Source organism: Centropristis striata, chromosome 19 (assembly GCF_030273125.1).
Source record: "Centropristis striata isolate RG_2023a ecotype Rhode Island chromosome 19, C.striata_1.0, whole genome shotgun sequence".
Taxonomy (NCBI): Eukaryota; Metazoa; Chordata; class Actinopteri; order Perciformes; family Serranidae; genus Centropristis; species Centropristis striata.
This window is the reverse complement of record NC_081535.1, coordinates 26,377,242-26,404,155: the sequence shown is the minus strand read 5'-3', so window position 1 is coordinate 26,404,155 and position 26,914 is coordinate 26,377,242. Positions and strand designations below refer to the sequence as shown.

Here is a 26,914-nt window from a genome sequence, read left to right as displayed (position 1 = left end):
TAATAGGTGGTAATCATAGACTGTATGAAAAGGACTGGACATAGCTTTCCCGGGTCTGAAAGTGCCTTAAACCTGCGTTCTTTCTAATGGCCAGCAGAGGGCGACTCCACTGGTTACAAAAAGAAGTCAGATTGTATATAAGCCTGTGAGAAAATTACCCAATTTATTAAACTCTGTGAAGGAAATTTGGTTTCTCCTGCATGGTGGGACATGAAGTAGGCGGCGACCTCCTTGGTATTCAAGACACAAAGCCTTCTGGGAACTCATTCTTTGAACTCAACTCTTCTAACACCATGACTGAGGGGAACGTGTTGACCTGTGGGGTCTGTCCTGATGTGATGTATAGGGCAGGAAGATAGGGCCGCATTGAGTCTTGCTGAAAAGCCAATGCTTAAAAGTGCAACAGTCATAAATCGAGCGGTGTATGGGACTTTGTTGTATTGTAAAATAGCCATTCGGAATTGTGCGGTGTATGGAATACGAATGTGCTAATAAAACTTGCTGAATAGAGTATTGAGTGCTTTGTGTTTGTCCAGCTCACCCATTAACTTAGTGCAGTTGTTAAAATTGCCACGACAACTCATAATGAGTTTATGGTCTCAATCAATTGGTTAATCTTCTTCATGATGAGCATCTTGTTAACCCTTTGATGCACAACTGGGTCAAAAATGACCCGCATTCATTTCTCATGTTATTTAATGCTGGCTGTGTTTCTTTGCTCTATCTCTTTAAATCAATTTATTTTATGATTGAATAGTCCAAGTATTATTTGAATATCTTTTTTATTACAACAGATCATTATATCCATTTCTCCTTTCATACTTTATGAAGAAACATAGTTTTTGTATTATTACATCAAGTTTTCACTCATGGGTCAAAAATGACAAATAAAATTAAATGACCTAATACTATAACAAGAATAATTTGTACTGTATTTATACTGAATACTTGGACTAATAAATGATAAAAGATATTTATTTCAAAGATACTCACATACATGAAATAACATTGAAAATGGATATGGGTCATGTTTGACCCATGTTGTGCATGAGAAGCGTTTTGGGTTTTTTTAACTCAAAAAGTAAGAAATGAAAACAAAAAATTAAGACGTATGATAATGACAAAAACAAGTTGATTGAGGAAAACCTGGAATACTGAATGATGAAATTAATTTGTTGCAAAGATATAGAAAATAAAAACTCAGTTGGGTCACTTTAGACACATGTTGTGCATCAAAGGGTTAACTATGGCTAAAGCATGGCTAATTGACAAGTTGCTACAACGGTGCTGTCTCTATCAGACTAGAGGTTCCACAATGTTACTCCATGACATTTAAATAGCTGTGAACTTGTGCTTTCACATTTTAGTCGCCTAAAAAAAATCTGCTTTTGCAGGACCTCTTTGAAGGCCTTGTGTTGGAAAAAAATTCAACTCTGCAGCATCATGTATTTTTTCTCCTTGTCTGGTCGCGAGAACTGAGAGGCAAAATTCATCCTAAAATAAGCCCCGGAACTGACCATCATCCAGGCCAAGCTTCTGGACCAACTTGTGGTCCTGGTGAGGATCCCATGTACCCACATAGATCTCATTGTCCCTGTGTCCAACTGTGTCCAATGTTCTATTCAAGGCTTGAATAGAACTTTAGACTGGCTTGTGAAGAAATAATTGCCAGTGATGGTGCGCATTACAAGTCAGCTGCTTTTTATTTTTTCTATTTACTACATTTTATTTCGACCCTGTTATTTCGCTAGACAAAATTAATATCCCAATGAATATAAAAAAACATCAGTCCACAAACCAATATGTGATGTCAGGCTGGCTATGTCCACTTCTTTAATACAGTCTATAATGGTAATATTAGTTCTTACCCTCCAGTACTTGGAACAGACAACCAGCAGACTGCTCTGAGTGAAGGTACAGAAGGAAATACTCTGACAGCCCTGACAGTAGATGGGTTTAGACTCTTCTTCAAACACAGGGTCCAGGTCCTGAAAACAGACAGACAGACAGAAAGACAGGACACATGCACACACAACGAGTTAGAGCCTGAGCTGATACACCAATAGTTCAATAGATAGACATATCAGCTAATATTTTTGATATAGATGGTCTTGCTATTGGGATTTTATTGGGAGAATGAATTAAATGTGTATTCATCTATTCTTATAATATAAAAATGTTAATAACAGCAACACTGTGTCTGGTCTGATGAATTTCTTTAATGACCAAACGTCTGTATGGCGGTGTACCTGCATCCTGCTGACCTCAGCTGTGATGATCCAGACCTTCAAAATCCCCGTCACCGACACTGCCACCACTGTGTCCTCTACACACACACAGAGACACACCAAGCCAAAGTTAATGGTTCATCATTTCAAATCAAACCTTTGCCTGATGGCACATTAAAATGCTTACATTTAACTTACACTTGTAATATGATCATTTAGCATCTTCACATTAGAGATGTTCCGATACCATTTTTCCCTCCCAATACCAATTCCGATACTTGTGCTGTGGGTATCGGCCGATACCGAGTACTGATCCGATACCAGTATGAATATTATACTACACCTGCATGACTGTGATATGACTCTCTCACTGTGGTAAGGCCTGGCTCAGGTTAAACCCTTTGTAAAACATGAATAACTACAGCAGATTCAAGCCTTTTATTTTTAAATAAACCAGCATACAAAACAGTAGTGCAACAGCAACTTAAATAAATAAATCTGGGGGTCCGGGGGCATACTCCCCCGGAGAACATTTTTGCCCTAAAAACATAAATTTGGTGCCTCTCGCACAATCTTATGCCACTATTCCATCTTAATCATTGCATATTCTAGAGAATTATTGTAAAGGAGAATAAGGGTTCATCTATGTTTTATTTAAGGCACCTTATTTTGACAGTCTTCTTGTAAATTCTGTGGTGGACTCTGTTAACACATCCATGTGCTCTTATTTTGAAAGCGGGTCTAACACGTTCTTACCGTAATGCCATATGGTTTGTTTAATTTAGCCATTTTTCAGTATGAAAACTATGCACTATTTGATACATGAGGCCCCTGGAGAGCAATTCTCATTGGACTGAATCTCTAGGTCCAATATCTAGTTCTTATAATACATTCATGTAGAGAGACAACACAACTCCTAGATCTGTTTAATTACCACAGTCTTCTCCACCTCCACCTGTGTCTCTCACCTTGTGTTCGGTGGGATCGGATAATGCTCATGGAGCTGATCCAGTCAGGAGAGATCTTGGACACCAGGGAGTACAGGACTTCAAGACTAGTAGCGTCCACCACAAGGATTTCTGGGTAGTGGCCGTTGCAAAGCAGACGTCCCTCCCTCTCAGTGCCGATGGTGAACTGATAGAACTGAAGAGTCAGAGGAGGAGGAGGAGGAGGAGAGAGTCAAATAAACACAATGTGATTTTTTTTTTGGTCAAAGGGCAAATCCTTCCTTTACTTCCTTCCTGCTTTTAATATGAAACATCTGAATTAAACATGTAAGCTATTCTGCCCTACAAAGTCTAACTGCAGTCACTACGCAAAGGGTAAAATTGAGAAAAACTGCTTTAAAGATTTTTAACTGGCCTGCCAAATGAGTTATAGGTAGATAAGTGATATGACACTTATTTCTACATGTATTGATGATGTCATTTTTATGCTCAAAAATCATGATGATTTATTTGACCTTTGACCCCAAAAACGTAGTTACTGCATTGCTGTAAAAGGTTCTAATAGTAATGCAAAAACAGAGTGCAGTAACTATAATGTTGTTGTCTTCTTTCAGCTTTTATATTTAGTTTTCTGTGAATAAACATTTTTAATTTGATTTTGTTATCATTGTATTTAAAAGTGTTTCACAGCTCTATTCAAAGATTTGCATATTTTAGACTTAATATTATAAAGTAATGTTATACTTTCGTCATAATATATTTTTATCTCAGTTTTTTACTTCATCACTATCTAGATAATAATTTCCCTTTCAAATAAACTTATAATTTCTTTTGTTTTTATGTTTAAATTAGTATATAAATCCAAAGCAGACTAAGTAAGTGCAATTACTGCTTGGTTTTGAGTTGGATTTTGTGGTTTTTATGTCATTATTTCTCTGAAATAAAGCAAAATTGAAATCTAAAACTTTGTCAAAAGATAAAACAGACATCAAGGAGTTCATTTTTAGTTATAAATCAATTTTGAACAAAAATGTAGTTACTGCAGTTAGACTTTGTAGGGCAGGATAGCATGAGAGTAACTACACACCATTAGCACCTTAGCTAGTGAGACTAAGCTGGTATTTGAGTAGCAGTAGTAGTTTGAGTTGATTTTAATTTAGTGTGTGTGAGTGTGTGTCTTACCTGTATGCCAGTGTGAGCGCAGGCCAGCTTGGTGAACTCAATACAACGTCCATCATTAACATCCCATAAACACATCTCTCTGGAAACAGACAAGGATATGTAGAAGATGATGTGCAGATACATATCTTTCAGCATATGTTTGATTACATTTTTGATGGCTCCTCACTGTGACTAAAACAACATGATGATAACCTGGTCAAAATGTTACCATGGGCGTTTTATTCTAATTATAGAAAAAAGGCAAAATTTCACACAAGACCAATAATCTGTCAATCCTTCATTCTCAGGATTACAGGTTGATTGCTTCGCTATGCTAAAGCCGTTTGTACTGTACTTCTATCTGTACTTCTAACACTATTGTGCAAAACAAATAAAATTACAAGTTATTCTGTGATGTCAGCCAAGGTTATTATAGTTAACGAAAATTAACAAAAGAACGAAAACTAGAATTGAAAAAACATTTTCGTTAACTGAAATAAAAATGAAAATGAGAGATTTTTTAAAAATGATAACTAACTGAAACTGTATTGTGTGGTTACAAAACTAACTAAAACTAACTAAAATTATAGTGAAAATGTCCTTAGTTTTCATCTTTGTCAACTTTTTTCGCCGTAAACCTTTTTGGTTGATATGAAATCTATTTCATCTATCTGGTTTAATGACTTAATAAACTTATTGGGGCTGAGATGGATCAGACAAAGGAAATAAAGGCAACATTTATTGTGACTTTTTTTTTATCTGGCACCCAACAAATACCCCATTACAAAAAACTAAAACTATTAAAAACTAAACTAAAACTAAGCATTTTCCCAAAAAAAAAAACAACTAATTAAAACTAGCAAACTCACTTCACAACTCACAAAAAAATCACAGCAAAATTAAAACTAAAACTAATGAAAAATCCAAAACTACTATAACCTTTATGTCAGCAAGAAATCACAATTTGTATTGAACTCCTGAACGATGTGTGCTTGATGAAAATGCACTCACCCGCTCTCTGATGCACTGACAATGTACTGTTTGTCACTGCACGCACTGGCTTTAGACAGACAGGTGATGGAGGCGGTATGACCAAACAACATGGCTCTGGGACAAATCTGAGCAGAGAACAGACAAGAAAAGAGAGAGAGAGAAGAAGAACATTGGGGTTAATTGGAGGCTGAGAGGCAGAGTAAATAAAGTGGTAGGTGCCAAACACACCACCACCACCACCCTCCCCGGTACTGTTAGAATAATCTGTTATTGTGTCTCTGTTGTCTGTCTCTGTGGATGGGGGTCACTATCTGATTGACATACGTCACTATCTATGCATGCGTAATTCACTAACTGTGTATGTAACCTCTCTCTGTGCATTTATAGATTAATCATGCAAGATGCTTTGATACAATGGTCATGTGTCAATATTGTTTAGGCACACTTAGAGTAAGATTCTATTATCACAAAAATATATATTTTATGTTTTATGTTTATTGTTTGTTGCTAAATCTGTGTCTCCAGTAATATCTCTGCAGGTCATATCAAGGCAGGAGTTTGTGATTTGAAAGTTTTGTTAACAGGTCACAGACATGATGTGCTGAGCAGAAAGATAACTGTCTTCTCTGCTTGGTGACATGACGTGTCCACTTATTGAATAAACTGACAAATCAACCGACTGAAAGGAGGCGACTTCTGGAGAGATCTACCTACATTTTTTATTAAACCTCGGTTAGGCTCTAAAACTGGGTTTTAGAGAAAGTAGCTTGGTCCAGACTTCATGAACTGACCAGCCTAATGTCATGTCAGGGGCGTGTAGATTGAACCCAGAGACTCTATAACTGCACATTTCTTGGCGTATTGTAATAAAGTAAAGTTAAACTGAGAACTGGGACGTCTCCTGCTCATCATTCCCCATCAAACGATCAGCGCCGAGAAATACGTGAGGATTTTGTGTTGGAGACAGATCATTTAATTTTAAAGGTTTCCTCAATGCATTTCTCAACAGTACCTCCAGCTCAGGAGTCATGTCCCAGAGGCAGATCTGTCCGTCGTGGCAGCCAGTGATGATGGTGCTGAAGTCGTCCATCACCAGCAGACTGCTGATACAGTGGGTGGGAGCCGTGCGGCCCCATAGCACTATGGGTAGAACCAAGTTGTTCCCCGACATTATGCTGATGTTTCTGGAGGGAGAGAGGCAGAGTTAGACAGAAAGAGATGGGACTCTAGTAGTACAGATGTCATCGAAGAAAACAAATTTTTAAAAATCACTCAGCAGGGTCTATCTCTTATATTATCCTGATATGACACATTTTGTATTCTCATTACAATTCTAATTCCCAATGCAAATGAATCTGTTATTGTCTTCATTCTATTGTTTTTTATGTTGATTATATTAAATCAAAATACATCATGATTTTATCTGGAAACTGAACTGCAAACCTTTTAAAGCTCAAAGAAACGCGATGAGAATGTATTTGTCTGATTCAGTGAATAAATTAAAAATGCTCATTTGCATTAAAAATGCTCATCACTTAAAATTTAAATTTTCTTACAGTCCATATCATGTACAACCATAATGATTCATGGTCATTATCCAATTTATTTTCATCTAGTCATAAATGTATTCACATTATAAGTTTTCTGGTGTAACAATGTGCAGATAGTTATTGTCGCCTTTCTTGATCATTTATATGTTTTACATGTTGAAAGGGCTTGAACAGTCCTGTGTTATAGGATCCCTGATACATGTATTCAACCTTGAAAACATAACAGATAAGAATAAGCATTTCCAAATGACTTTGTATGAATCCTGATATATGATAAGGCCAAGGAAGAGTCCTACATAAGTTGGGACAGAATCCTGTTCAACCAGTCCAGAAACAAACTGACAGAGCGTGGAGAGGTCTGCTGCCCTACAAAGCAAAAAGGCAGTAACTGCATTTTTGGTCAAAAATTAGTTATTATCATTTTCATGACTTTCAAGGCATCCTTTGTTATGTGACAAAACATCTTATCTCAAATGTGTGTCATTTTGGAGAAAAATGGTAGTCGTTTGTACAGTAACTAAACGGCTGGATTACAGAATAACTTTAAAGTCATTTTTCTCAGTTCTGCACTCTGCGTAGTTACTGCCTTTTTGCTTTGTAGGGCAGTCTGCAGGACATCACCTGCTGCAGGAAACCACTACCCCCCCCCCACAATCAACAGGCCAACAATTTACATTTGATAAGCAAACGTTCCCACCCCTCACCCGCTCCAACTCCACATAACCAACTGACTTAACTGTAAGAAGCCTGCGTACACACAGCAGTTTGACCAACAGGTGCTGTCCTAACAATTTGGGAGCTGAAAACTCTCAAAACTATGAAGATGACAGTGGACTTCAGGAGGAGCCCCTCCAACACTGACCCCCATCATCATTGTACTGAACAACACGGAGTCAGGTTTCTGGGATCCACAATCAGTACACTGCAAAAAAGGTGTGTCTAAAAAACAGATAGAAACACTAAATCTGAGGGAAATGATCTTGCTGCATGGACAGATAATTTCACTTGACAAGATTTCTTAAATTAAGATTATTAAATCTAGATATAAGCATGTTGTAGGCTTAAAATAAGAAATTAACTCTTAAAACAAGATAAATTAAAGCTGCAAGCAGCGATGAACTGGCCCGAGCAGAGTGCACTGACAATTATTTGTTTCTTACCAAGATAAAAATAACCTTTAGATTTAGAAGTGTTAGATTGTTTTAAGGGTTAATTTCTTATTTTAAGTGTTCAACATGCTTATTTCTAGATTCAACAATCTTAATTTAAGAAATCTTGTCAAGTGAAATTATCTGTCCATGCAGCAAGATCATAACCCTCAGATTTAGTGTTTTTATCTTGTTTTTATACACACCTTTTTTGCAGTGTAAGGGCCTAAAGTGGAAGTCCATCATGGTCATAATCATCTATAAGACGAGGAAGTTTAACCTGCCTCAGGAGCTGCTGATACAATTCTATCTCTTTAAGCTTAAAGAAAAAACTGCTGAGACAGATTTTGCTGTCATTTCAGATCACTGGTTCTGCCCTCTTGTCTGCTCCCTTCAAACACAATTAAAAGTTCACTGCTCCGTCTTAAAATGATAATAATATTGTTCATGGCAATTATTTCTGCGATTGTTATAATAAGGTTATTATAACACTTACACACACATTGTGTATAACAAACATACACATCATGAGACTTGTCCATGTCATTGGTAACTGGCCAATAGAACTCAGTTGCATTAAATCCAACTTCTGTATGGAGCTGGCCCAGCCCAAGAAGATGAAATGTGAATTATTACAGAGAGCGGGTCTCATTCTGACTGGGATCCTGCTAGAGCTATGCCAGTCTGAGTCCAGCGCTGCATAACTTTACATGTGACATAAATAAAAGGCCTGCTGCATTGAGACCAGACTTTTTTCTCCAGTTGTGTTTAATCTTGGGCTTCCAATAAACAAACCTGAACCCTTTACAATATCATCCAACAAAATGTGGTTACAGTGACAGGCCTAAGTCAGAGAGCAAATAAAAAATGAGTCAAAGTGTTTGTATTTGTATACATACTTGGCCAATAAAGCTGATTCTAATTCATATACATTTCTCTACAAGACTGTAGTCTGTAGTGAACACGTGGTGATCGATGATTTCAATATTTGGCACCCAAACTTTTGAACTCTCTGCCTCTCCCCCTATGGTCTGCTATTTCTGTGGACTCTTTTTAAAAAAATCACCTTAAGACCAGATATCTTTTTAGACAGGCATTTAAATGACCACCATGCATTGTACATATTATTTTATATTTTTTTATGTTTCATTGTGTTTTAATTGTCTCATGTTCCCCTATCTCACTTCTTTCTTTTTATCTTCTGTAAAGCACTTTGTGATTTTATCTGTGAAAAGTGCTATATAAATAAACTTTACTTACTTACTTAGTCATGGCATGCTAAAGCTGCTAAACACAAACCATCTAGCATGCTAATATGCTAACGTTTAGCATGATGTCACTTTATAATGTATATAAAATTAACCCAACATGTTGACATTATCATCACTACTAATTTACACAATCATTAGGACTTCAGGTCAAATATGTACACAACACATGAACGTGATTGGTGCCACAGATCCAGTCTGACAGATCCACTTTCAATGAGTCACGAAGACAGAAGACAGACACTGCAGTGCCCCATTGACAGACAGAAACAACACAAAGATTACACCTCTACATCAAAACATGAGCAGTTAGTGTTTTGCATGACATATGAATGATTAACCTTGGCGTTACATTTAGGTTTACAGGCTATTCAGCGCTGTTTGGATAGTTTAAGTGGCAATGTTACATTTAAATCACAGTCAGGCGCAATCTGACAGTAGAAGCAGATCATTCTGCAGATATTTCACCTAAAAAGCGAAATGTACCCTGATTATGAGATGTTAGAGGACAGATAAACTGCAGTATGTGATGCTAAAGCTAAAGCAAACCTGCAATGACGCGAGTTCCTGTTAGCCACTAATGCTAACGGAACCAAAACACAATGTTGGAAACTAAATATACGTACCACAAAATGTCCTACTGGGGCATTTCCTTCTGTGTGAAGACTTATCGGTTTACGGTTCCCTCCGAGGCAAGAAAAAACAGAATTTATCCCGTTTTTCGTCTTGTTTATTGCTGCTTGTCGCACATATAAACCGATCTGTTCGGTCAGCTGATCATCTGACAACTGCGAGCCGCATCCGGTCCCAGTGTTTTCAAAGTAAGAGACCTGCAGTATGCATTTTCAGAGCCATCACATCACATACGAGGAATAATTCCTCCATAATTGTACAAGTATAGTTAGTTGTTTTTTTTTAGCTATTATTCTAATAAAAAATAAATGACCTTGGTGATAAGTTAATGAATGAATGAATGAATGAATGACACATACAGATATTAGTTAATGCCATAGCACAAAGAATATAAATTAAAAACACGTGCAGGTCCATCATTTCTGCATTTACTTTTATATTTACCAGTTACTGAATCAGTTAATTATTTTAAGTAACTTTTCAAAACACATCTTTACAAACTTGTGTATGTGCGTGTGTGTGTGTGTGTGTGTGTGTGTGTGTGTATATATATATATATATATATATATATATATATATATATATATATATATATATATATAATTTTTATTTATTCTTCATTATCGATTTCTTATTTTTGCAGGAGTTTTATCCATGCTTGTTCTGTCAAAGCACTTTGTGAACGCTGTTTTTAAGTAGTAGTAGTAGTAGTAGTAGTAGTAGTAGTAGTAGTAGTTATATTATTATTTGACAACAATAATAAATTAATTGAACTTTATCCACCGAAAGCTCCGGTTATATTTTATTTCGAAAGTGTACGCAGCATAATTGCCATTTTTGGGGAGAACCTTCCAAAATAAAAGCCAGCGTGACCGCCTTTTTAGAGTTGATTTTTCATATACTCATTTTTGTTGTTGTTTTGTTTGCTTTTTGTTACCTAGATAAACGTTTCTAATTTACTTCTCCTCAGTAAAGGAAATAAAATCAGACCAACCGGAAGTCTTATTGTTGTTGTTGCAAACTGCCGCCACGCCACTCTACTGTCATTTTCTGCCTGCACGTGTTCGGCGATACATTTTGGGTCATTCTCCCACAGTTTGTTTCATTTTTGGACAGCTGTGTTTGGTTCGGCGTGTATAAGTTGTAGTTTGAGGCAGTGAGCGAGTGTCATGATGATTAGAAGAGCAGAAAGGTGTTTATTGGTGCGACCCAACAGACAGCATGGCAGCAGAGCTAGCAGGAGCTAGCCGGAGAACAACATGTTCAGACTTGTTCCCAGACACCGAGAGCGTGGAGGGACAGCGACACATGCATCATTAGTAAACCCGGCAGGTAGTGTTATTGGTCACGGACGGAGGAAATGGATTACCAGTTCCCACAGCAGCTTTTTCCTTCGTTTTACAACTGCGGACCGCCGGACTCTGTCCACAAGCACAACGCTGGGAAGTGGGGCAGCTACAGCCGAGTCAGACCTCAGGTAGGTCACCGGTCAATAAACACGTGTCTAATATTCCAGACCGGATCAGTGAATATACTAAAGCCAATTTCCATTATGACAATATGAAAATGCAACTGTCTATTTTCAGAGGGTGTATTTCAGTGGTGGAAAGTAACTCAGTACATTAACTCAAGTACTGTACTTCAGTACCATTTTTTGGTACTTTACTTGAGTATTTCCATTTTATGTAACTTTATACTTCTACTTCACTACATTTTGAGGCAAATATTGTACTTTTTACTCCACTACATTTCGCTGACAGCTTTAGTTACTTTACAGGTCGAGATTTAACATACAATCATTATCAATATTAAGTGGTTAGACATTTTTAAAATTAAATCTTATCAGAGTATATTAACCCTTTGATGCACAACTAAGTTTTTATTTTATCTTTGCAATAAATTAATTTAGTTTTTCAGTATTCCAGGTTTTCCTCAAATAACTTGTTTTTAATCATCATACATCCTATTTTTCTTTTTTAATTTCTTACTTTTTGAATAAAAACCCTTTTTGTATCACTATGCTTCTAATGCACAATGTCATTTTTGACCCATGTGTGTAAACTTGATGTAGTAATACAAAAACTATTTTTCTTCATAAAGTATGAAAAGAAAAAAGGATATAATGATCTGTTGTAATGAAAAAAGATATTCAAACACAGCCAGCAAGGAATAACATGGGAAATGAATGTAGGTCATTTTTGACCCATGTTGTGCATCAAAGGGTTGAGTAATTAAATTTGCACTGTCTTTACAAAATTAAAACACTGCTTACATAAAAGCATCAATACAAATATTGTTATATTTTGAATATATAAAACAATCTGAGTGGGTCCATTCTGCATAATGAATACTTTTACTTTTGATACTTTCAGTACATTTGGATGCAGATACTTTTGTACTTTTACTTCAGTGAGTTTTGAATGCAGTACTTTTACTTGTAGTGGAGTAATTTCACAGTGTAATATTAGTACTTTTACTAAAGTAAAGGATCTGAATATTTCTTCCACCACTGGTCTATTTATAAAGGCCTTAAAGATTATGTTTTATTTCTGTTATTTTTAATAGTCAGCAATTGACAGAAACTGAACAGCAATGATTTTTGTTTAGCTATTTATCTTCCATCCATCCATCCATTTTCTTCCGCTTATCCGGAGCCGGGTCGCGGGGGCAGCAGGCTAAGCAGGGCATTCCAGACGTCCCTCTCCTTCTCTATTTATCTTATTCCTATTTATTCTTTATTTTCTCAGTTACCATTTGTTGTTTTGACTGATAATATAATGCATTGTTTGTATGATGTATAACAGTGTTAAATTGTATTTTTACATTTGTAGAGTGGTGAAAAATCGGTGCACAATCTTATATTGGTTATCAATTAATTTTCACCATCTAAAATCAGTATTGGTATTGGTCTCAAAACTCCCATATGGGTCTGGCTCTGCTCTGAGACCCTCTTATTGTCTCCATGTGTTTCCACATGTGGTTCCAGGGCGGCTCTGGTCCTTTGTCCAGCTGGACGTTTACATCCAGACATCAGGTGAGAGGGGAGACGTGGCGTCACACTGAGCCGGCACCGCTTCCTCTCCTTTCTCCTAAAAACTGTGAGTCCCCGACAAACACGACAACAAAGGGAAACTCTTAATACACTGTATTAGTACTCCTGATTTGTGTTGTCATTTCAAGTAAAAATGAAAAATGTGAGTTCAACTATTGGCAAAATAAAGGGTCAATAAAGAGATGGCAAATGAAACAATGAGATAAAACAAAAACCTATATTTTCTTTATGATTTTGTTAAACAGTGAAAGTTCAGCCTGTTTACTTAAAAATATGTTTGACATGTATGTTATTGTTTACAACTTCATCTTTTTTTGTTTATACATTTTCTATCTGAAGTTATTGTTTGTTTATTGATATTTGTAAACATTTTTTTTCAGCTGTCCTCTGGCCTTTGAAACCTCCAGATCCAGAACATGATTTCCAAAAACACGTGAGTGTAATAAACCCTTGCTTCTGATTGACACATTGAGATATGTACTAGGGCTGGGCGATATGGACCAAAAGTCTTATCTCAATATATTTAAGCTGAATAATGATATACGATAAATATCCGGATTTTTTTATCGCAAAGTGAGAGCAAATGTTCAGTCAAAGTCAAATATGACATGTCACAAGTAGTTTTATTGAAACTGTTTATTTAAGTGAACATAAATACTGTATAACAAAAGGAGTACCTTTTTTTTTTTTTTTTTTAATCAAAGCTCCATAAAGTGCACATTTAAATAAACAAATATCTTAAATAAAAATAGCCTATGGTCTGTGGCCTGGAGGTTAGGAAATCAACTTTTTACCACAGGGGTCGCTGGTTCGAATCCCAGGACTCATGGGTCAAGAACTATTTGTCAAAAAATAGCAACACATTACCACATTATGGGATGTCCAAAAATGACTATGACTATGTCTATTTTTTGTCAAAATCGGTCAAAAATGCTTAAAATAGATCAATTATAGTCTGTTGAAACATCAATCAATCAGACTTTCTTTGTATAGCACTTTTCATACAAGAGAGATGCAACACAAAGCGCTTTACATAAAAAAAAAGAGACAAACACCCTCCACCCCACCACCTTCATCCCACCCATCCTATTTAAAACAAAGCACAAACTGATGAACTGAGGAAGCTCCATCTCAACATGGAGCAGTGAGGAAACACTGGAGGGAGGTTAGAAATAAATTAGATAAAGAATAAAGTAAGATAAAATAAAATAAGATTAAAAAAATAAAGTAAAAGTCAATAATGACAATGGAAAGTAAATATATATATATATATATATATATATATATATATATATATATATATATATATAAGATAAAACAATAAATAAATAGTAGCAAAATAAATAAATAAAAGAGAAGATTTAATAAACAAAACATGAACAAAAACATGATGAAACATATTAGAGCATCATATGGCCAGAAATATTTATATGTATATGAGAAAAGAATAACGAACATTACAAAAGAACTAAATATGACAAACCCTAGTAAGGGCAGCATTTATTTATAAAGAAAGAATAACTATTTTAACTATATCGATATATGCGATATGATTTAATTCCATATCGCATTTAAAGTTAAATCAATATATTTTTTATATCGGTATATCGCCCAGCCCTAATATGTACAACACCTTTTTAACCCTTAATGCATGTGCACATTCCTGCATACCTCTGGGTATTTGGTGGAAGTTATATTGACTGTAAACTATGCTTGGGCATTATTATGGTATTTCTGTAGGCCGGTCTATTTAGAAATTCAGATGGTTCAGATGGTTTTAAATACTGTCGGACATAGAGGTGTGTAGTGCACAGCACGCGCCACCAGAGGTCACTGTGTACTGGTGGAACAGGCAGCTCAGCTGAAAAAGAAGCAACCAGTCCCAATGCTTGAGGTGAGCCAGACAACACAGAAAACTCTGCAATTGGGTGATTATTGTGATGTCATTTTAGAGTATTAATTTATTATCATTTTTATTATTAAACATCACATAACGTATACCGGAAATTTCCGCAGGTTATCCATGGGGTCTTAAAAAATATTAACGTTACTTTTTTTTAAAAACAAATTCATAAACTTCAGTCTCGCTTTTAAATGTTTTGATATTTGAGGTTATGACATGACTACGAAACAGAACTAAGTACCTGTGCAGCCCGCTCACAATTAAAATGTCAGAATTTAAAGTTCTAAACAAATATAAGTTCACAATAGAGGCTTCTGGTGTTTTTAGTTAGGTGAAGCATTTTTAATTCCAATGTGAAAGAGCTGTGTATAAATTAATTTAGTTTGCAAGTAATTCCAGCCCTCCGATTTTCCTTCATGTCTTTTGTACTTTCAATGCCAATATGGACGTTAAATGGGTCTTAAATTGTATTCATTATGGTCTTAAAAAGTCTTAAATGACTTGTTGAAACCTGCAGAAACCCTGGTCAGAAAAATGTTGATTTCCTTACTGGGATAGAAAATTAATTTGTCCCATGAATTTGATCTTAACGGGAAATAAGCATGTGACATTTCATGCACAAGGATGCACGTGATTCATAACGTAATAAATGGAATGAACAAAGAGTTTACAGCAGATTCATTATTAACAGAACTGGTGTGAAGGCCACTCTGCTCTGCAGCTTCATATACTCTTGTTTGTTGTTTTTTTTTTGCCTTTTTGTTCAGTGTTTTGAAGGTTAATAAGCAGGATTTGTATTTAGATGCAGAACTTCTTCGTGGACCACTGCCAGGACGCCTTCGGGTGCATGGGGGAGATTCTGAGCGAAAACTTCAACTTCAAACAGGGAAGGAAGGAGGTGAGACTCACAGGACTGAAAAAAAGTTCTGTTTCCTTTTTGTCTCGATGCTCTGTAACTGGGTGGTTTATTGATATGTGTGTCGTGTTCTTTCATGCAGAAGTATCGCAGGGATTCAGTCCACATGTGGAAGGTGAAAAACGTCCTCGACGCACTGGAGTTTAACATGTGAGTGAGCCTGACGGATCAGTGGCCATCTCCGCTCGTCTGTTTGGTGTTTTATTTTTCATGGTTTCGTATCTTTTGTCCAGATGTTTGAAGTCCTATACCCCCAGAGTGCTCCGCGGGTACAGCTCCCTGCTGGGGGACGTGGTGCCGGCCGTCCCCCCTGAGCTGCTGGGCTCTCTGCTGTACGAGGAGCTGACCGAGCAGAGAGACCGCATGCTGTTCTCTGAAGGAGCCACAGGGGGCGCTCTGGCCTTCGTCCCCTTCTCACAGAGCAGCAGCGACTCTCAGCGCGGCTGTCTCCTCTACCCCGGAAACAAGGCACGGGACTGCCTCAGTATCCTGCACATCACTTCACATACTGGAGTTCTGAGAGTATGATTAAAGAGATAGTTTGGGATTTTGGACATTTAGGCTACGTTTACATGATGACGGTCTGAACAGAAGACGCAAAAGTGGCGTCGCGTCTTCACTTTTTATTCCGCGCTTAGACGAGCGCTTTCAGGAGGAAATCTGCGTGCATACGGTGACACAAAAGTGAGTGAATTGGATTGGGTATGCATGCCAGACGGCATCACTTAAACAGATAAGAGCATCTTTGGGCATGTGGAAGTTTTCACGGCACGCATTTTATAGATGTAATAGTTTCTGTAAGCTGGCAGAGTCACCAAACGACAAGTTTTTACCCTACAAAACTATGTGTACACTATTGTGTATGTAAGAAACCAATTGGCCACTACTTTGTTTCATGTAAAATTCAGTAAAAACAATGATGGAACATATGTGCTGCAGCCGGTACAGTGCACAGGTCAGGTGTTATTTTCAAAAACTGGAAATAACACATTATATAGATTTGTCACACACAGAATGAAATATTTCCTGTCTTAATTTATTTAATTTCTTATAATTATAATGATTATGGCTTACATTTAATGGAAACCTAAAATTCAGTGTCTCAAAAAATTTGAATATTTCAAAAGACCAATTTTAAAAAGTATGTTTAATATGTAAATGTTGGCCTCTGAAAAGTATGTCCATCTATATGACTCAATACTTGGTTGGGGCCGTTTGACTTGAACTACTGGAAATGGACTTTTCATCATATTCTAATTTATTGAGATGCACCTGTATTACTATTCACTATAACAGTCTTAAACTCTGACACCAGAGTTCAGAGAGTAAGCTGATAGCTTTCCCTCCACTACTCTACTGTCAAGTATTTCATACAACTTAATGTCCAAAATCCTGCGCTATCCCTTTAAAACCCCGAGAGGTTTTGGGATGTGTTGAAGTTGTTTTTCCTGCTGTGTTTCTGCTGCTTCTGGTTCCTTAACGCAGTACCTCAGACTTCCACAGAGTGGAGCTGCAGCACCACAGAGAAGGTCCCACCTGTGTGGACGCCAGCAGCAGCGACCCGTTCAGGTTCCAGCTGAAAGCCCCCGTCAGACAGATCAGCTCCGCCTCCCTGTTCAACGACTGTAAGAGCGAGAGAAAGTGTTTCAAAATGTTATCATGAGCGTGATGTGGTTTTCTAGCTTCCTCCAGGCGGTGCAGACACTTTAATATCTGTGTGTTTGCAGGTTGTGTTGCCGTGCGCTCCGATCACCTGTGTGGAGTTTGGAGGTTCAGCGAAACAAACGCACCTCGTCTGCTACAAGTCGTAAACACCAGAGAGGTCGCCACCTGCGTCAGCGTCAGGTGAGTCATCACCAGGCATCAGTGCTGCTGCTTAGAGGATGAATCCCCAGAAGCTCCACGATACCATTTTATCCTGATACTTGAGTCACAATACGATATTATTGTGATTTTAAGCATTTCGCGATATGGTGAGTATTGTGATACAATATATTGCGAATTAACTGTTTAACTGCATTTTGTGTCGACCAAATTAAATTAAATCAAGAATTTTTTTGTCCAATAAGAGAAAATTCTCAGTGTATTCATCTCACTTCAGTCTTTTTACTTCTCCACAATGAGAGTCAAACCCACTGACTGACCAACAAAGTATTCAGTCAAACTGAACTGAACTGATATCAAACATGTATTAACAGTATATTCCTATTCCTACTTGGTGGCCATAAACTGATATAATATTGCAACGCAAAATATGGCGATACTTTGATGTACCGATCCCACCACCATCACCACCACTACCTCTACTTTCACCAACAAAGTCAAACTGAACTGAACTGACATCAAACATGTATGGACAACAAAAACTGCAGCATTTTATCAAACTTTCAGAAACTTTTTTTTGAATGAAACATAAGAAAAGCCGAACTTTGCAGCGTTATTTCCACAACTCCCCTACACGATATCCTGATGCACAATTTCTACATTTTTTTCTGGTAAATTTTACTCTTTTTTTTTTTTTTTTTTTTTTTCTTGTAAATTTGACTTTTCTGGTAATTCTACTTTTTTTCTGAAGGCAGACTGTTTTTCTTACAGTGAAACTTTAGATTTAATGTAGAAATGAATGAAAAACTTTAGCCTAACTTTGCAGCGACAACTTCCCGACATGATATCCTGACACATGGTGCCTATAGATTTCTTAGATCTTCTAGTTTCATATGATACTCCGGGGAGAAAAAAAGCAAATACTGACGGGCTGTGGGAACGCTATCGATACTTATGTTGATATCGATACTTGGCGGCTAAGAATCGATATCATATTGCCAATCAAAATATCGTGATAATATATCACTATTTTTTTCCCCCCACTACTGCTGCTGCAGAGTGGGTTCTGAAAAATGTTCCAGCTGAGGACAAAATGTTCAAGTAAAGTCTTGTCTGCTGTGTGTTCCCAGTCCACATGTTTTAGGTGAAGTTCTGGTGGCGAGTGAGAGCGGAGCAGCAAACCTGTGGACGGTCGGCAGAGGGTGAGGAGCTGTTCACTGGTTCTTCTTCCACAGATTAGTTTTATGTCTGGTTAAAGTAACACTCTGTCTCATCAGCATGCAGAAGGTTCGGGAGGATGACGAGAACCTGTACTTCAACGCCAATTCGTCGTGGCGATGGTGCGAGTTCTCGGCCCACCCGAGGGTGATGCTGTACGCAGACAGGACCGGGGTGGAGCTCACAGACATCAGGGTGAGGAGAGAGTTCAGTGGTTTTCTCTTTTGTTTTTATCCTTTCAGTGTAGACAATACTGACTTTAGTTTTGGTATATTTGTACAGTCTAAGGCCCCGTTTACACGAGGACGCTTGCGGGTAAAAACGACAAAATATTTTATGGGAAGTGCCTTTCGTTTAGACGGTGATGGCGTTTTTGGGGCTTAAAAACACAAAAATGTGAAACCACCCTCCTGAGTGTAAAACTGTAATCCGGTCCGCCGTAGCGTGTCCGTCTACACTACCAAGTCACAAAACTCTGCTCAGATCTGCTCACATCACGTAAGCGTTTACGTCACATCCATGCTCCAGTACAGGGAAATAAACAAACATGTGGGATTATTTCCATGCGTCAGACCTTCAAGCTGCTCTGGCAGCTCTAATAAACTTACAGGAGTCTTTCCACCAAATGTACAGGATATGTACAGATAGTATTAGTGAACAGAGAAGGATCTGGAATTACCTCTATCACATTTTGGATGCAGTAATTCGTCGGAGGCGAGCCAGGCCGCTGTGAACGAGACCTGGGAGATCTAGTGGATGGTGGAGAACTTTGTGGAAGGAGTAGCTGATGAAAATGCGTGGCGTGAAAACTTCCACATGCCCAAAGATGCTCTTATCGCTTTAAGTGATGCCGCCTGGCATGCATACCCAATCACATTCACACACTTTAGCGTCACCGTATGCAGCAGATTTCCTCCTGAAAACGCTCGTCTAAACGCGGACGAATAAAATGAGGTATAAAGAGGTTAATTCAAGAGCTGATATCTCAAAATTTCCCATGGTTTTCTTGATAATGATTTTGGTTATTGTAAGTCGCTTTGGAAAAGCGTCTGCTAAATGACATGTAATGTAATGTAATGGTTATTATCAAGAAAACCATGGGAAATTTCGAGATATTAGCTCTTGAATTAAACTCTTATCAGCTATATTTGTTCATTTTATTTGTCCAAACAAATGTACATTCAGTTGTACCAGGCATTAAAATGAACAAGAAATTGAAGAAAACAAAGTGGTCTAATCATTTTTCCATGACAGTATATTCATAACCTGCTATTGATTTCTCCTCTCCCTCCAGGTGAGTCCTGTCTCCAGTCACACTCTGTTTCGTATCAGCAACACTCCAGAGTGTCTCAGTGGGGAGAGAGTCATTCTGTCCAGATACCTGGGAGACGTCCACCCCTTCCACCACCTCGTCACCACACAGGTACATCAATATTAACACTAAACACACACAAATATATTATGGCCTTTCCATATTCGCAGAAAAACCAAAGTTTCCAAAGATATTCCGGCTGAATTTGAGGAAATGTGTCAGAATATTTCATTTGCTTATTGGTGCAGTACATGTTTGTTACCACTAGGTGTCAGGCTTCTCTCAGGTTTTTTGAAACAGGGGATCCAGAGAAATACTTCACACAGCAGATTTCAAAAGCATGTTTACTGGGCTTATATAATGTAGAACAAAGGTATGTCAGGACTCTACTCTTACAAGTGCAGAACATTAATGGATCTCTTTTTTAACAGTAAAAATAGCATGCATTAGTAACTACCTGAGCTAACTGAGTGGACTGGGAGATCAATAAAGAATTCAGAAACATAAGATGCACTTGGGACCAAATATCAGACTGAATTGTGCTTCTGCTATGCATCTAATTTCAAATGTGGACCAACGCGAAATTTTGTACTTTGACATTCATGGTCCCCATTAGACGAATGACACTCTAACTCTAACCCGTCCACTACACTACTGGCAAGTATTTATGCAATTTAATGTACAAAATCCCAAACTATCCCTTTGAACTCTTTTGGCTTAGAAGGCAGAAGCAGTTTTATTTTTATTTTTTAAATTTTTTTACTTTTTATTTATTTAGCATTTTACTTATAGACAAAAACATACAAATGTCCAAAAAGACAACTAGGAAAGGTAAAGAAGAGAGTACAGTAAAAAAAGATAGAGTAAACTTAAATTAAAAGAAAATTAAAATAAAAAGGATAGGGGTGGGGCACACCACTCTAGTTGCAGCTTTTATCATTGTCCATTCAGTCTACTGAGTAAATTACTTTTTTCGTGTGCACAGTCCATTTATGCCACCGTTGGTCCAGGGTCCCTTCTTTCACTCTGAGATAATCCGTCAGTCTTTCCATCGAGTAGATCTCCTCAACAATATACAGCCACTGTGTTGCTTGAAGGGTCAATCTTCAGCCAGTTTTTTGTTCTGGCCTTTTGACATCAGTATTTTGAAGAGGTACAAGTCCTTCTTTTGAATAGTACTGTCTAGAGTCCAGCCCTGGTACATGATCCAGGGGTCCCTGGGTATCCTGTAAGAAAGAATCTCTTCCAGAATTTGAACCACTCTGTCCCAGAATCCCTGTAGTTTTACACATGTCCAAAAACATGAGTGTGATTGGCACTAATCTGCCCACATTGTCTCCAGCAATGCTGCTGTTCACCTAATGCTTGACTATTGATGTGTGGTGTAATGAAGAAGCGAATCAAATTCTTCCACCCAAACTCCCTCCATCTTATAGAGCTGGTGGAGGTTTAGAAGTCAGGAGCAGTTAAGTCGAATTTATGTTCATAAAACTTTATCTAAAACTATCAAGTTGATGAGCTTCAATAATTGACATGAGCGTAAGTTAAACAGAGTGATTCTGGTGCCTGGTTCAACACTGACAGCAGCTTGTATGAACAATCATCTGACTAACACCAGCACCAGTCCAGCTGAGGCATCCTGCTGGCTGTCATATGACACTCGAGTAGTTTTTCTTTCTGCTTTTGCCAATTTTTCAGTTCCTCTCTGACTGCACCTCTCTCATTCTGTCAGTTCTCTGCCTACGTCATGGACGAGCGTTTTCCCTGCATGCCCATGCTCAAGTGGGATCACATGATGGAGTCCCCACCCATGTTTTGTCACGCTGTTTGTGGCTCCGCCCCCTCAAAGACTACTAAAGTCCTGCTGGGCTCCCACAGCTCTCAGGAAATCACACTGCTGCAGTACTCTGGTCAGTCACTTGACTTTTCTACAAAGTAAAATTGTGTTTCATTAATAATTTGCCCCCAAATGTTTCAGTGTATTTTACTTTAAGCACTAAAGAGCACTCAGATTCCTTAAAAAAAACATTTTTATATCTGTATATCTGTGCATATATGTTCAGGAGGCCGAGTGGAGGCCTGTTCTAGTCGAGGTCCTCCGCAGGCACTGCTCAGAGCCAGAGACAGTCTGAAACACCTTCCTGTCCAGATCCCTCACCGCCTGGACATCGCTACCAGCAGATTGTCCTCACCTGCTGCAGGTACGGACAGACAAGACACTGTGTGTGTGTTTGTGTGTGTGCTGTTTTAACATGTCTAATATCAAAGGTGTCCATTAAAATTTCAGCCATACTCGATTCCTGCTACTGATATTTGACTCTTAAAGATAACATAACGATATAAAATCAGCTGACGTTCATCGGGGTTACACGGTGGGTCGAGTGGTAGCACTCTTGCCTCACTCTGGCTCTATGTGGAGTTTGTGGGTTCTCACTGGGTACACCGGCTTCCAAAAACATGCACTTAGGTTTAACTGGTGACTCTAAATTGCCCATAGGAGTGAATGAGAGCGTGTACCCCGCCTGTCGCCCAGTGTCAGCTGGGATCGGCCGACTGAGTGCGGATAAGCAGTTAAGAATAATGATTTTTTTGATGATGATTTTTACAGAAACATTTTATCCCACGATTTTTGTAACCCATTTTTTTCCACTCTGTGCCAATTGCCTATTGCATGATCCTGGGCTATCTCTTCTCTGTCAGCCTGGGGAGAGCCCTGAACTAGACTCATGCTTCCTCCGATACATGAGACAGCTTATTGTCACCTGACGGGGAGTTTCCCCAGTAGGACGTAGCGCGTGCATTGCACTGCATGTTTTTGTTTGAGGCCCCTGTAAGGGGAACCTCGGGGGACAAGTAGAGAACATAGAAACTCCACACAGAAAGGCCCTTTTGCCGACCCAAACCAGCCCCACGGGTGTCGGAGACATGGAGGTGGGGACACGCCTCCAAAGGCGTCTCCAACTGCGCCACCATGCCCTCCAATACCAGAAACATTTTGATAAGGATGTTTAAGATTAAAACGTTTGATTTTTTTCCCCATCTTTTAAAGAAAACACAGTTCATCATAGAGAGAAAATGTAAAAAATAGGCATGATAATCCAAATTTGAACTTTCGACAGTCCTTGAACTGATCATAGGTTTAAAAAGTTTCTGTTAGAAGTTCTGGAAGCAGTTTTCCTGGCTGAGAACCAGTTCTTTGAGTGTTGAAACCAAAAGAACTGCTTCAGAATTAGGCCCCAGCTCCTCACTGGCCCTCAAACTGCCTTGGTCGAAAAGAAATACATCTAAAAATTGACCATGACAGTGAATATTGATCAGTATTAGACATTGCCAATTGGTTCAAACCAGTGTCTTGTGGCTGATTTAGTTAACTCAAGAAAATGTTATTTTCCCATTCCCAGTCAACCAAGATTTTACAGTTGACATATTTTATACTCTTACTTAAAAATACAATCTTGTTTATATGTTGTGTCTGAAGGCTTTTGTGTTGTTGTCAGGTCTGACCTGTATCCAGAGGACAGGTGGAGGAGAAGCTGGTGGAGAGGAGTGCATGTGTGTCCTCCAGCTGACGGAGGCCGGAGATATTTTTTACCAGATCCTGGAACCCGAGCAGCCGGACATCTCCAGACCTCCAGCAGATGATGAACCGTTTTCACAACAAGCTTCTCAGACGGTTATATCAGACACGTCGAGCGATGAAGATGTAATCGGGCCGACTCAGCGGCCAACCGTGCCGAGGTTTGTGCCTGAAACACAACAAGCATCGGACTCCTCATCTGAGGATTCAGAATCCAGACGGAAACCTGGTTACCTGAAGCGGCTCGGGCTGCAGACCATCATCAACGAGGATCCAGAGATCGATCAAGTGAGTGGATTGGATGCAGTTGTGGAAGATGGAAATGTGGGTGAAGATAATACTGATCGCACTGAGGAACCCGTCGGCGTCTCCAGCAGCTTGGCTCATGTTGGTTCTTCTGAGCACCAGGCGCCAGTGAAGCTCAGTGACGGCGCTCTTGTCACATGGAAACATTGGCTTCAGAAACTGATGCGTAAAAGTCGTGGAAAGAGGCTCAACCCACAGCAGTTGAAGCTCTTCACAATGAAGACCGGAGACCTCCTGAACCTATCCGAGGACAAGGCGATTGATCCCACTGAGGAGGAGCGCGTGCAGAGCCTGAGGCGTGATCTGAGAGCGTGCATGTCCAAGCGCTCGCTCCTGGTTCACAGCGCCGTCTCCGCCTCCCTCGGGGCCCCAGATGTGGTGATGGTGCCGGACCCGGTGGATCCAGGCGCCTGGAACGATCAGATCAGCCGGCGCCTCACCCTCTCCTGGCGGGGGGAGGAGGCGTGGCGGGCGTGGTGGGAGGAAGAGCTGGGGCTGAACAGGGACGCCAAGGTGGAGGCCCTGAGGAGGAAAAGGAGACGGCAGAAGGAGGCGAGGAGGGCCGCCGGTCGAGGCCTGGAGCTGGCCAGCAGTTTCACCTCCTCCGTCAGCTACCAGTCGGAGCTGGGAGACTTCAGTGATTCTGCAGGCTGGTCGTCCGCAGCCAGCCAGGGGGCGTGGTCAGACAGTGAAGGTAAGCTGTCCCAGTTGGAGGCCTTTTCGGAGCAAGGGAGAGCCACAACACCCTCTACCATGCAAACTGACACTCCAGTTCCCACGTCAACCCCCTTAACTCAAAGTTATAGAGATAAACAAGGTGAGACTCCCAGCAGCTCCCACACCCTCACCCCGTCCCAAACACCAAGACCTGACTCCACAGCATCCAGTCAGAGGAGGAACAAACGCCCAGCTGAAGACCTCCTGAGCTCTCTGTTTGCACCACAGGTAAGAGAACGGCACCACTAACCCTTCCAACCACAGATCTGTTCGCGCGTCATGGGTGTTCAGGTGACGGCCGCTCGGAACAGCAACTTAATGTTTGTTGTGATGATTACAAAAATATGTTTATTTAAATGTGTTATTTCTTTAATTGGACCTAAAACAGCCTGTATCCCCAGTTTGCTCTTATTGGTCAGTATTTGTGGGTGTTCCGGGTGTCTCTGCGCCATCATTGCAGCTGGGGATTAGCAGGAACGGCACTGTAGGAGCATTTTCTACTTGCATTTATGATTCAGTTCTGACTAGGGATGCAAATTTGTTTTTCTGGGCCTTGTGAACAGATCCTTAAAGGGATAGTTCAGTAGTTTTTAGGCCTTTTTAAAACCCTGTTTTGGGGTATGGACAAGATGTAAAAGTAGTAGGATGTGGGATGGCATGCAACAAAAATCTCCAGTAGGACTCAAAGAAGGGATATTGCAATTATACAGGTGCATCTCAATAAATTAGAATATGATGAAAAGTCCATTTCCAGTAGTTCAAGTCAAACAGCTCCAACCAAGTATTGAGTCAAATAGATGGACATACTTTTCAGAGGCCAACATTTACATATTAAACATACTTTTTAAAATTGGTCTTTTGTAATATTCAAATGTTTTGAGACAGTGAATTTAAGGTCTTCATTAAATGTAAGCCTTAATCATTATAATTAGAAGAAATTAAAATAAATTAAGACAAGACAAGTGTTTCACTCTGTGTGTAATGGATCTATATAATGTGTTATTTCCACTTTTTGAATTGAATTACTGACATAAATAAACTTTCTATAATATTCTATTTTATTGAGATGCACTTGTATGTTCAGCATCTGAAGTCCTTAAGTCACAACAATATTTCCCCCTCTGTTTCCAGGATGAGCCCTCGCAGCATGGCAGTTATTTCCTGGAGGAGGGAAGCATCATGCGCCATCCACCTCCAACCGTGGCCGGGTCCTCCTCTCAGCTCCGCAGCTCCCAGTCTGTCCCTCAGAGGAGCTTCAGAATGGACCCGTCCCAGGAGTCGTCCCTCTGGTCGGGTTTCTCCCAGTCTCAGTCTCTGTCCCAAAGCTCTCAGGGCCGTCTGGGCTCGTCACAGACGTCACAACCCAAGAGGAAGAAGTCTCGAATGGGATTTTGATCTCTTCGAGCGGGAACATATGTTTTATATTAACGCTGGAAAAACCAACAACAAAAAAGGAATGTTTTTCTTCAACTGCCTCAGGATTTGTAAAATGGATTTGTAATGGGATTATTCACTTGGATTTGTATGGACAAAAGATGAACATGGCAACTGGATCTAATGGAGGAGAGATGGCTGAGGACGTCTGCTGACTGGTTTGGTAGGACTGAGTGGAATTTACTATCTTTGTTTGTGGCTGTGCCATTTGTTTGCTCAGGTGGTAGCCTGTGTGTGTGTGTGTGTGTGTGTGTGTGCGTGCATGTGTGTGTGTGTTAAAAGGACAGTCCTATTTTGACTGAGTGTCGCTTGACATTTCTTTTTACTAGTTTTGTTACTCAAAACTCACTCAGTTGTTGTTTACTTGGTACAATGAAAGAACATGTCACTCGCTGTGATAATTTATTTTTGTTACTTTTCTAAAGAAAACACAAACATTTTGAATAAAACCGCTCAAAGAAAATTTGGGTTGTTATTGAAAAACCATCATTGTTGAGCTTTACAATCAGTCAAAGATGGGGGGGGGGGACTTTTTATATATTAAACAATGTTGTTCAAAATACAACATAGTGTTATGGCCATGTAGAGACACATGGGCTTCCCCTTCAAGGCCTCCAATTGCATTTGTCATACTGATACAAATATCTACTGGAGCAGTGGTTCTCAACCTTTTTTCAGTGATGTACCACCTGTGAAATATTTTTTCAGCCTAACCAGGGCAAAGCAA

The 26,914-nt window shown here is 39.2% G+C and overlaps 2 protein-coding genes across 4 annotated transcripts in view; one reads left to right on the top strand and one right to left on the bottom strand.

Annotated features, from left to right (window-relative positions):
- LOC131992044 (WD repeat-containing protein 7) overlaps positions 1-10,066 on the bottom strand; it is a 162,745-nt gene extending 152,679 nt beyond the window's left edge. For 2 of the 3 annotated variants that reach the window (XM_059357387.1, XM_059357388.1), the window contains exons 1-7: positions 9,922-10,066; positions 6,342-6,513; positions 5,348-5,454; positions 4,358-4,436; positions 3,197-3,371; positions 2,250-2,326; positions 1,869-1,988 (exon numbers count right to left, since the gene is read on the bottom strand). In XM_059357387.1, the coding sequence (XP_059213370.1) occupies positions 1,869-1,988; positions 2,250-2,326; positions 3,197-3,371; positions 4,358-4,436; positions 5,348-5,454; positions 6,342-6,500 (717 nt within the window). In that variant the 5' untranslated portion in view covers positions 6,501-6,513; positions 9,922-10,066. The remainder of the gene's footprint in view (positions 1-1,868; positions 1,989-2,249; positions 2,327-3,196; positions 3,372-4,357; positions 4,437-5,347; positions 5,455-6,341; positions 6,514-9,921) is intronic. The other variant, XM_059357389.1, reaches the window with a different exon arrangement.
- Positions 10,067-10,939: 873 nt separating this feature from the next.
- On the top strand, positions 10,940-26,650 carry taf1c (TATA-box binding protein associated factor, RNA polymerase I subunit C). Its single transcript, XM_059358710.1, has 15 exons — positions 10,940-11,405; positions 12,915-13,026; positions 13,361-13,413; positions 15,686-15,781; positions 15,882-15,949; positions 16,033-16,283; positions 17,293-17,424; positions 17,527-17,644; positions 18,754-18,825; positions 18,901-19,036; positions 20,136-20,264; positions 21,886-22,063; positions 22,217-22,354; positions 23,651-24,981; positions 25,885-26,650. Exons 1-15 carry the CDS (start codon positions 11,289-11,291, stop codon positions 26,146-26,148), a joined length of 3,195 nt encoding a protein of 1,064 aa, XP_059214693.1. The 5' UTR covers positions 10,940-11,288; the 3' UTR covers positions 26,149-26,650.
- The last annotated feature ends 264 nt before the right edge of the window (positions 26,651-26,914 follow it).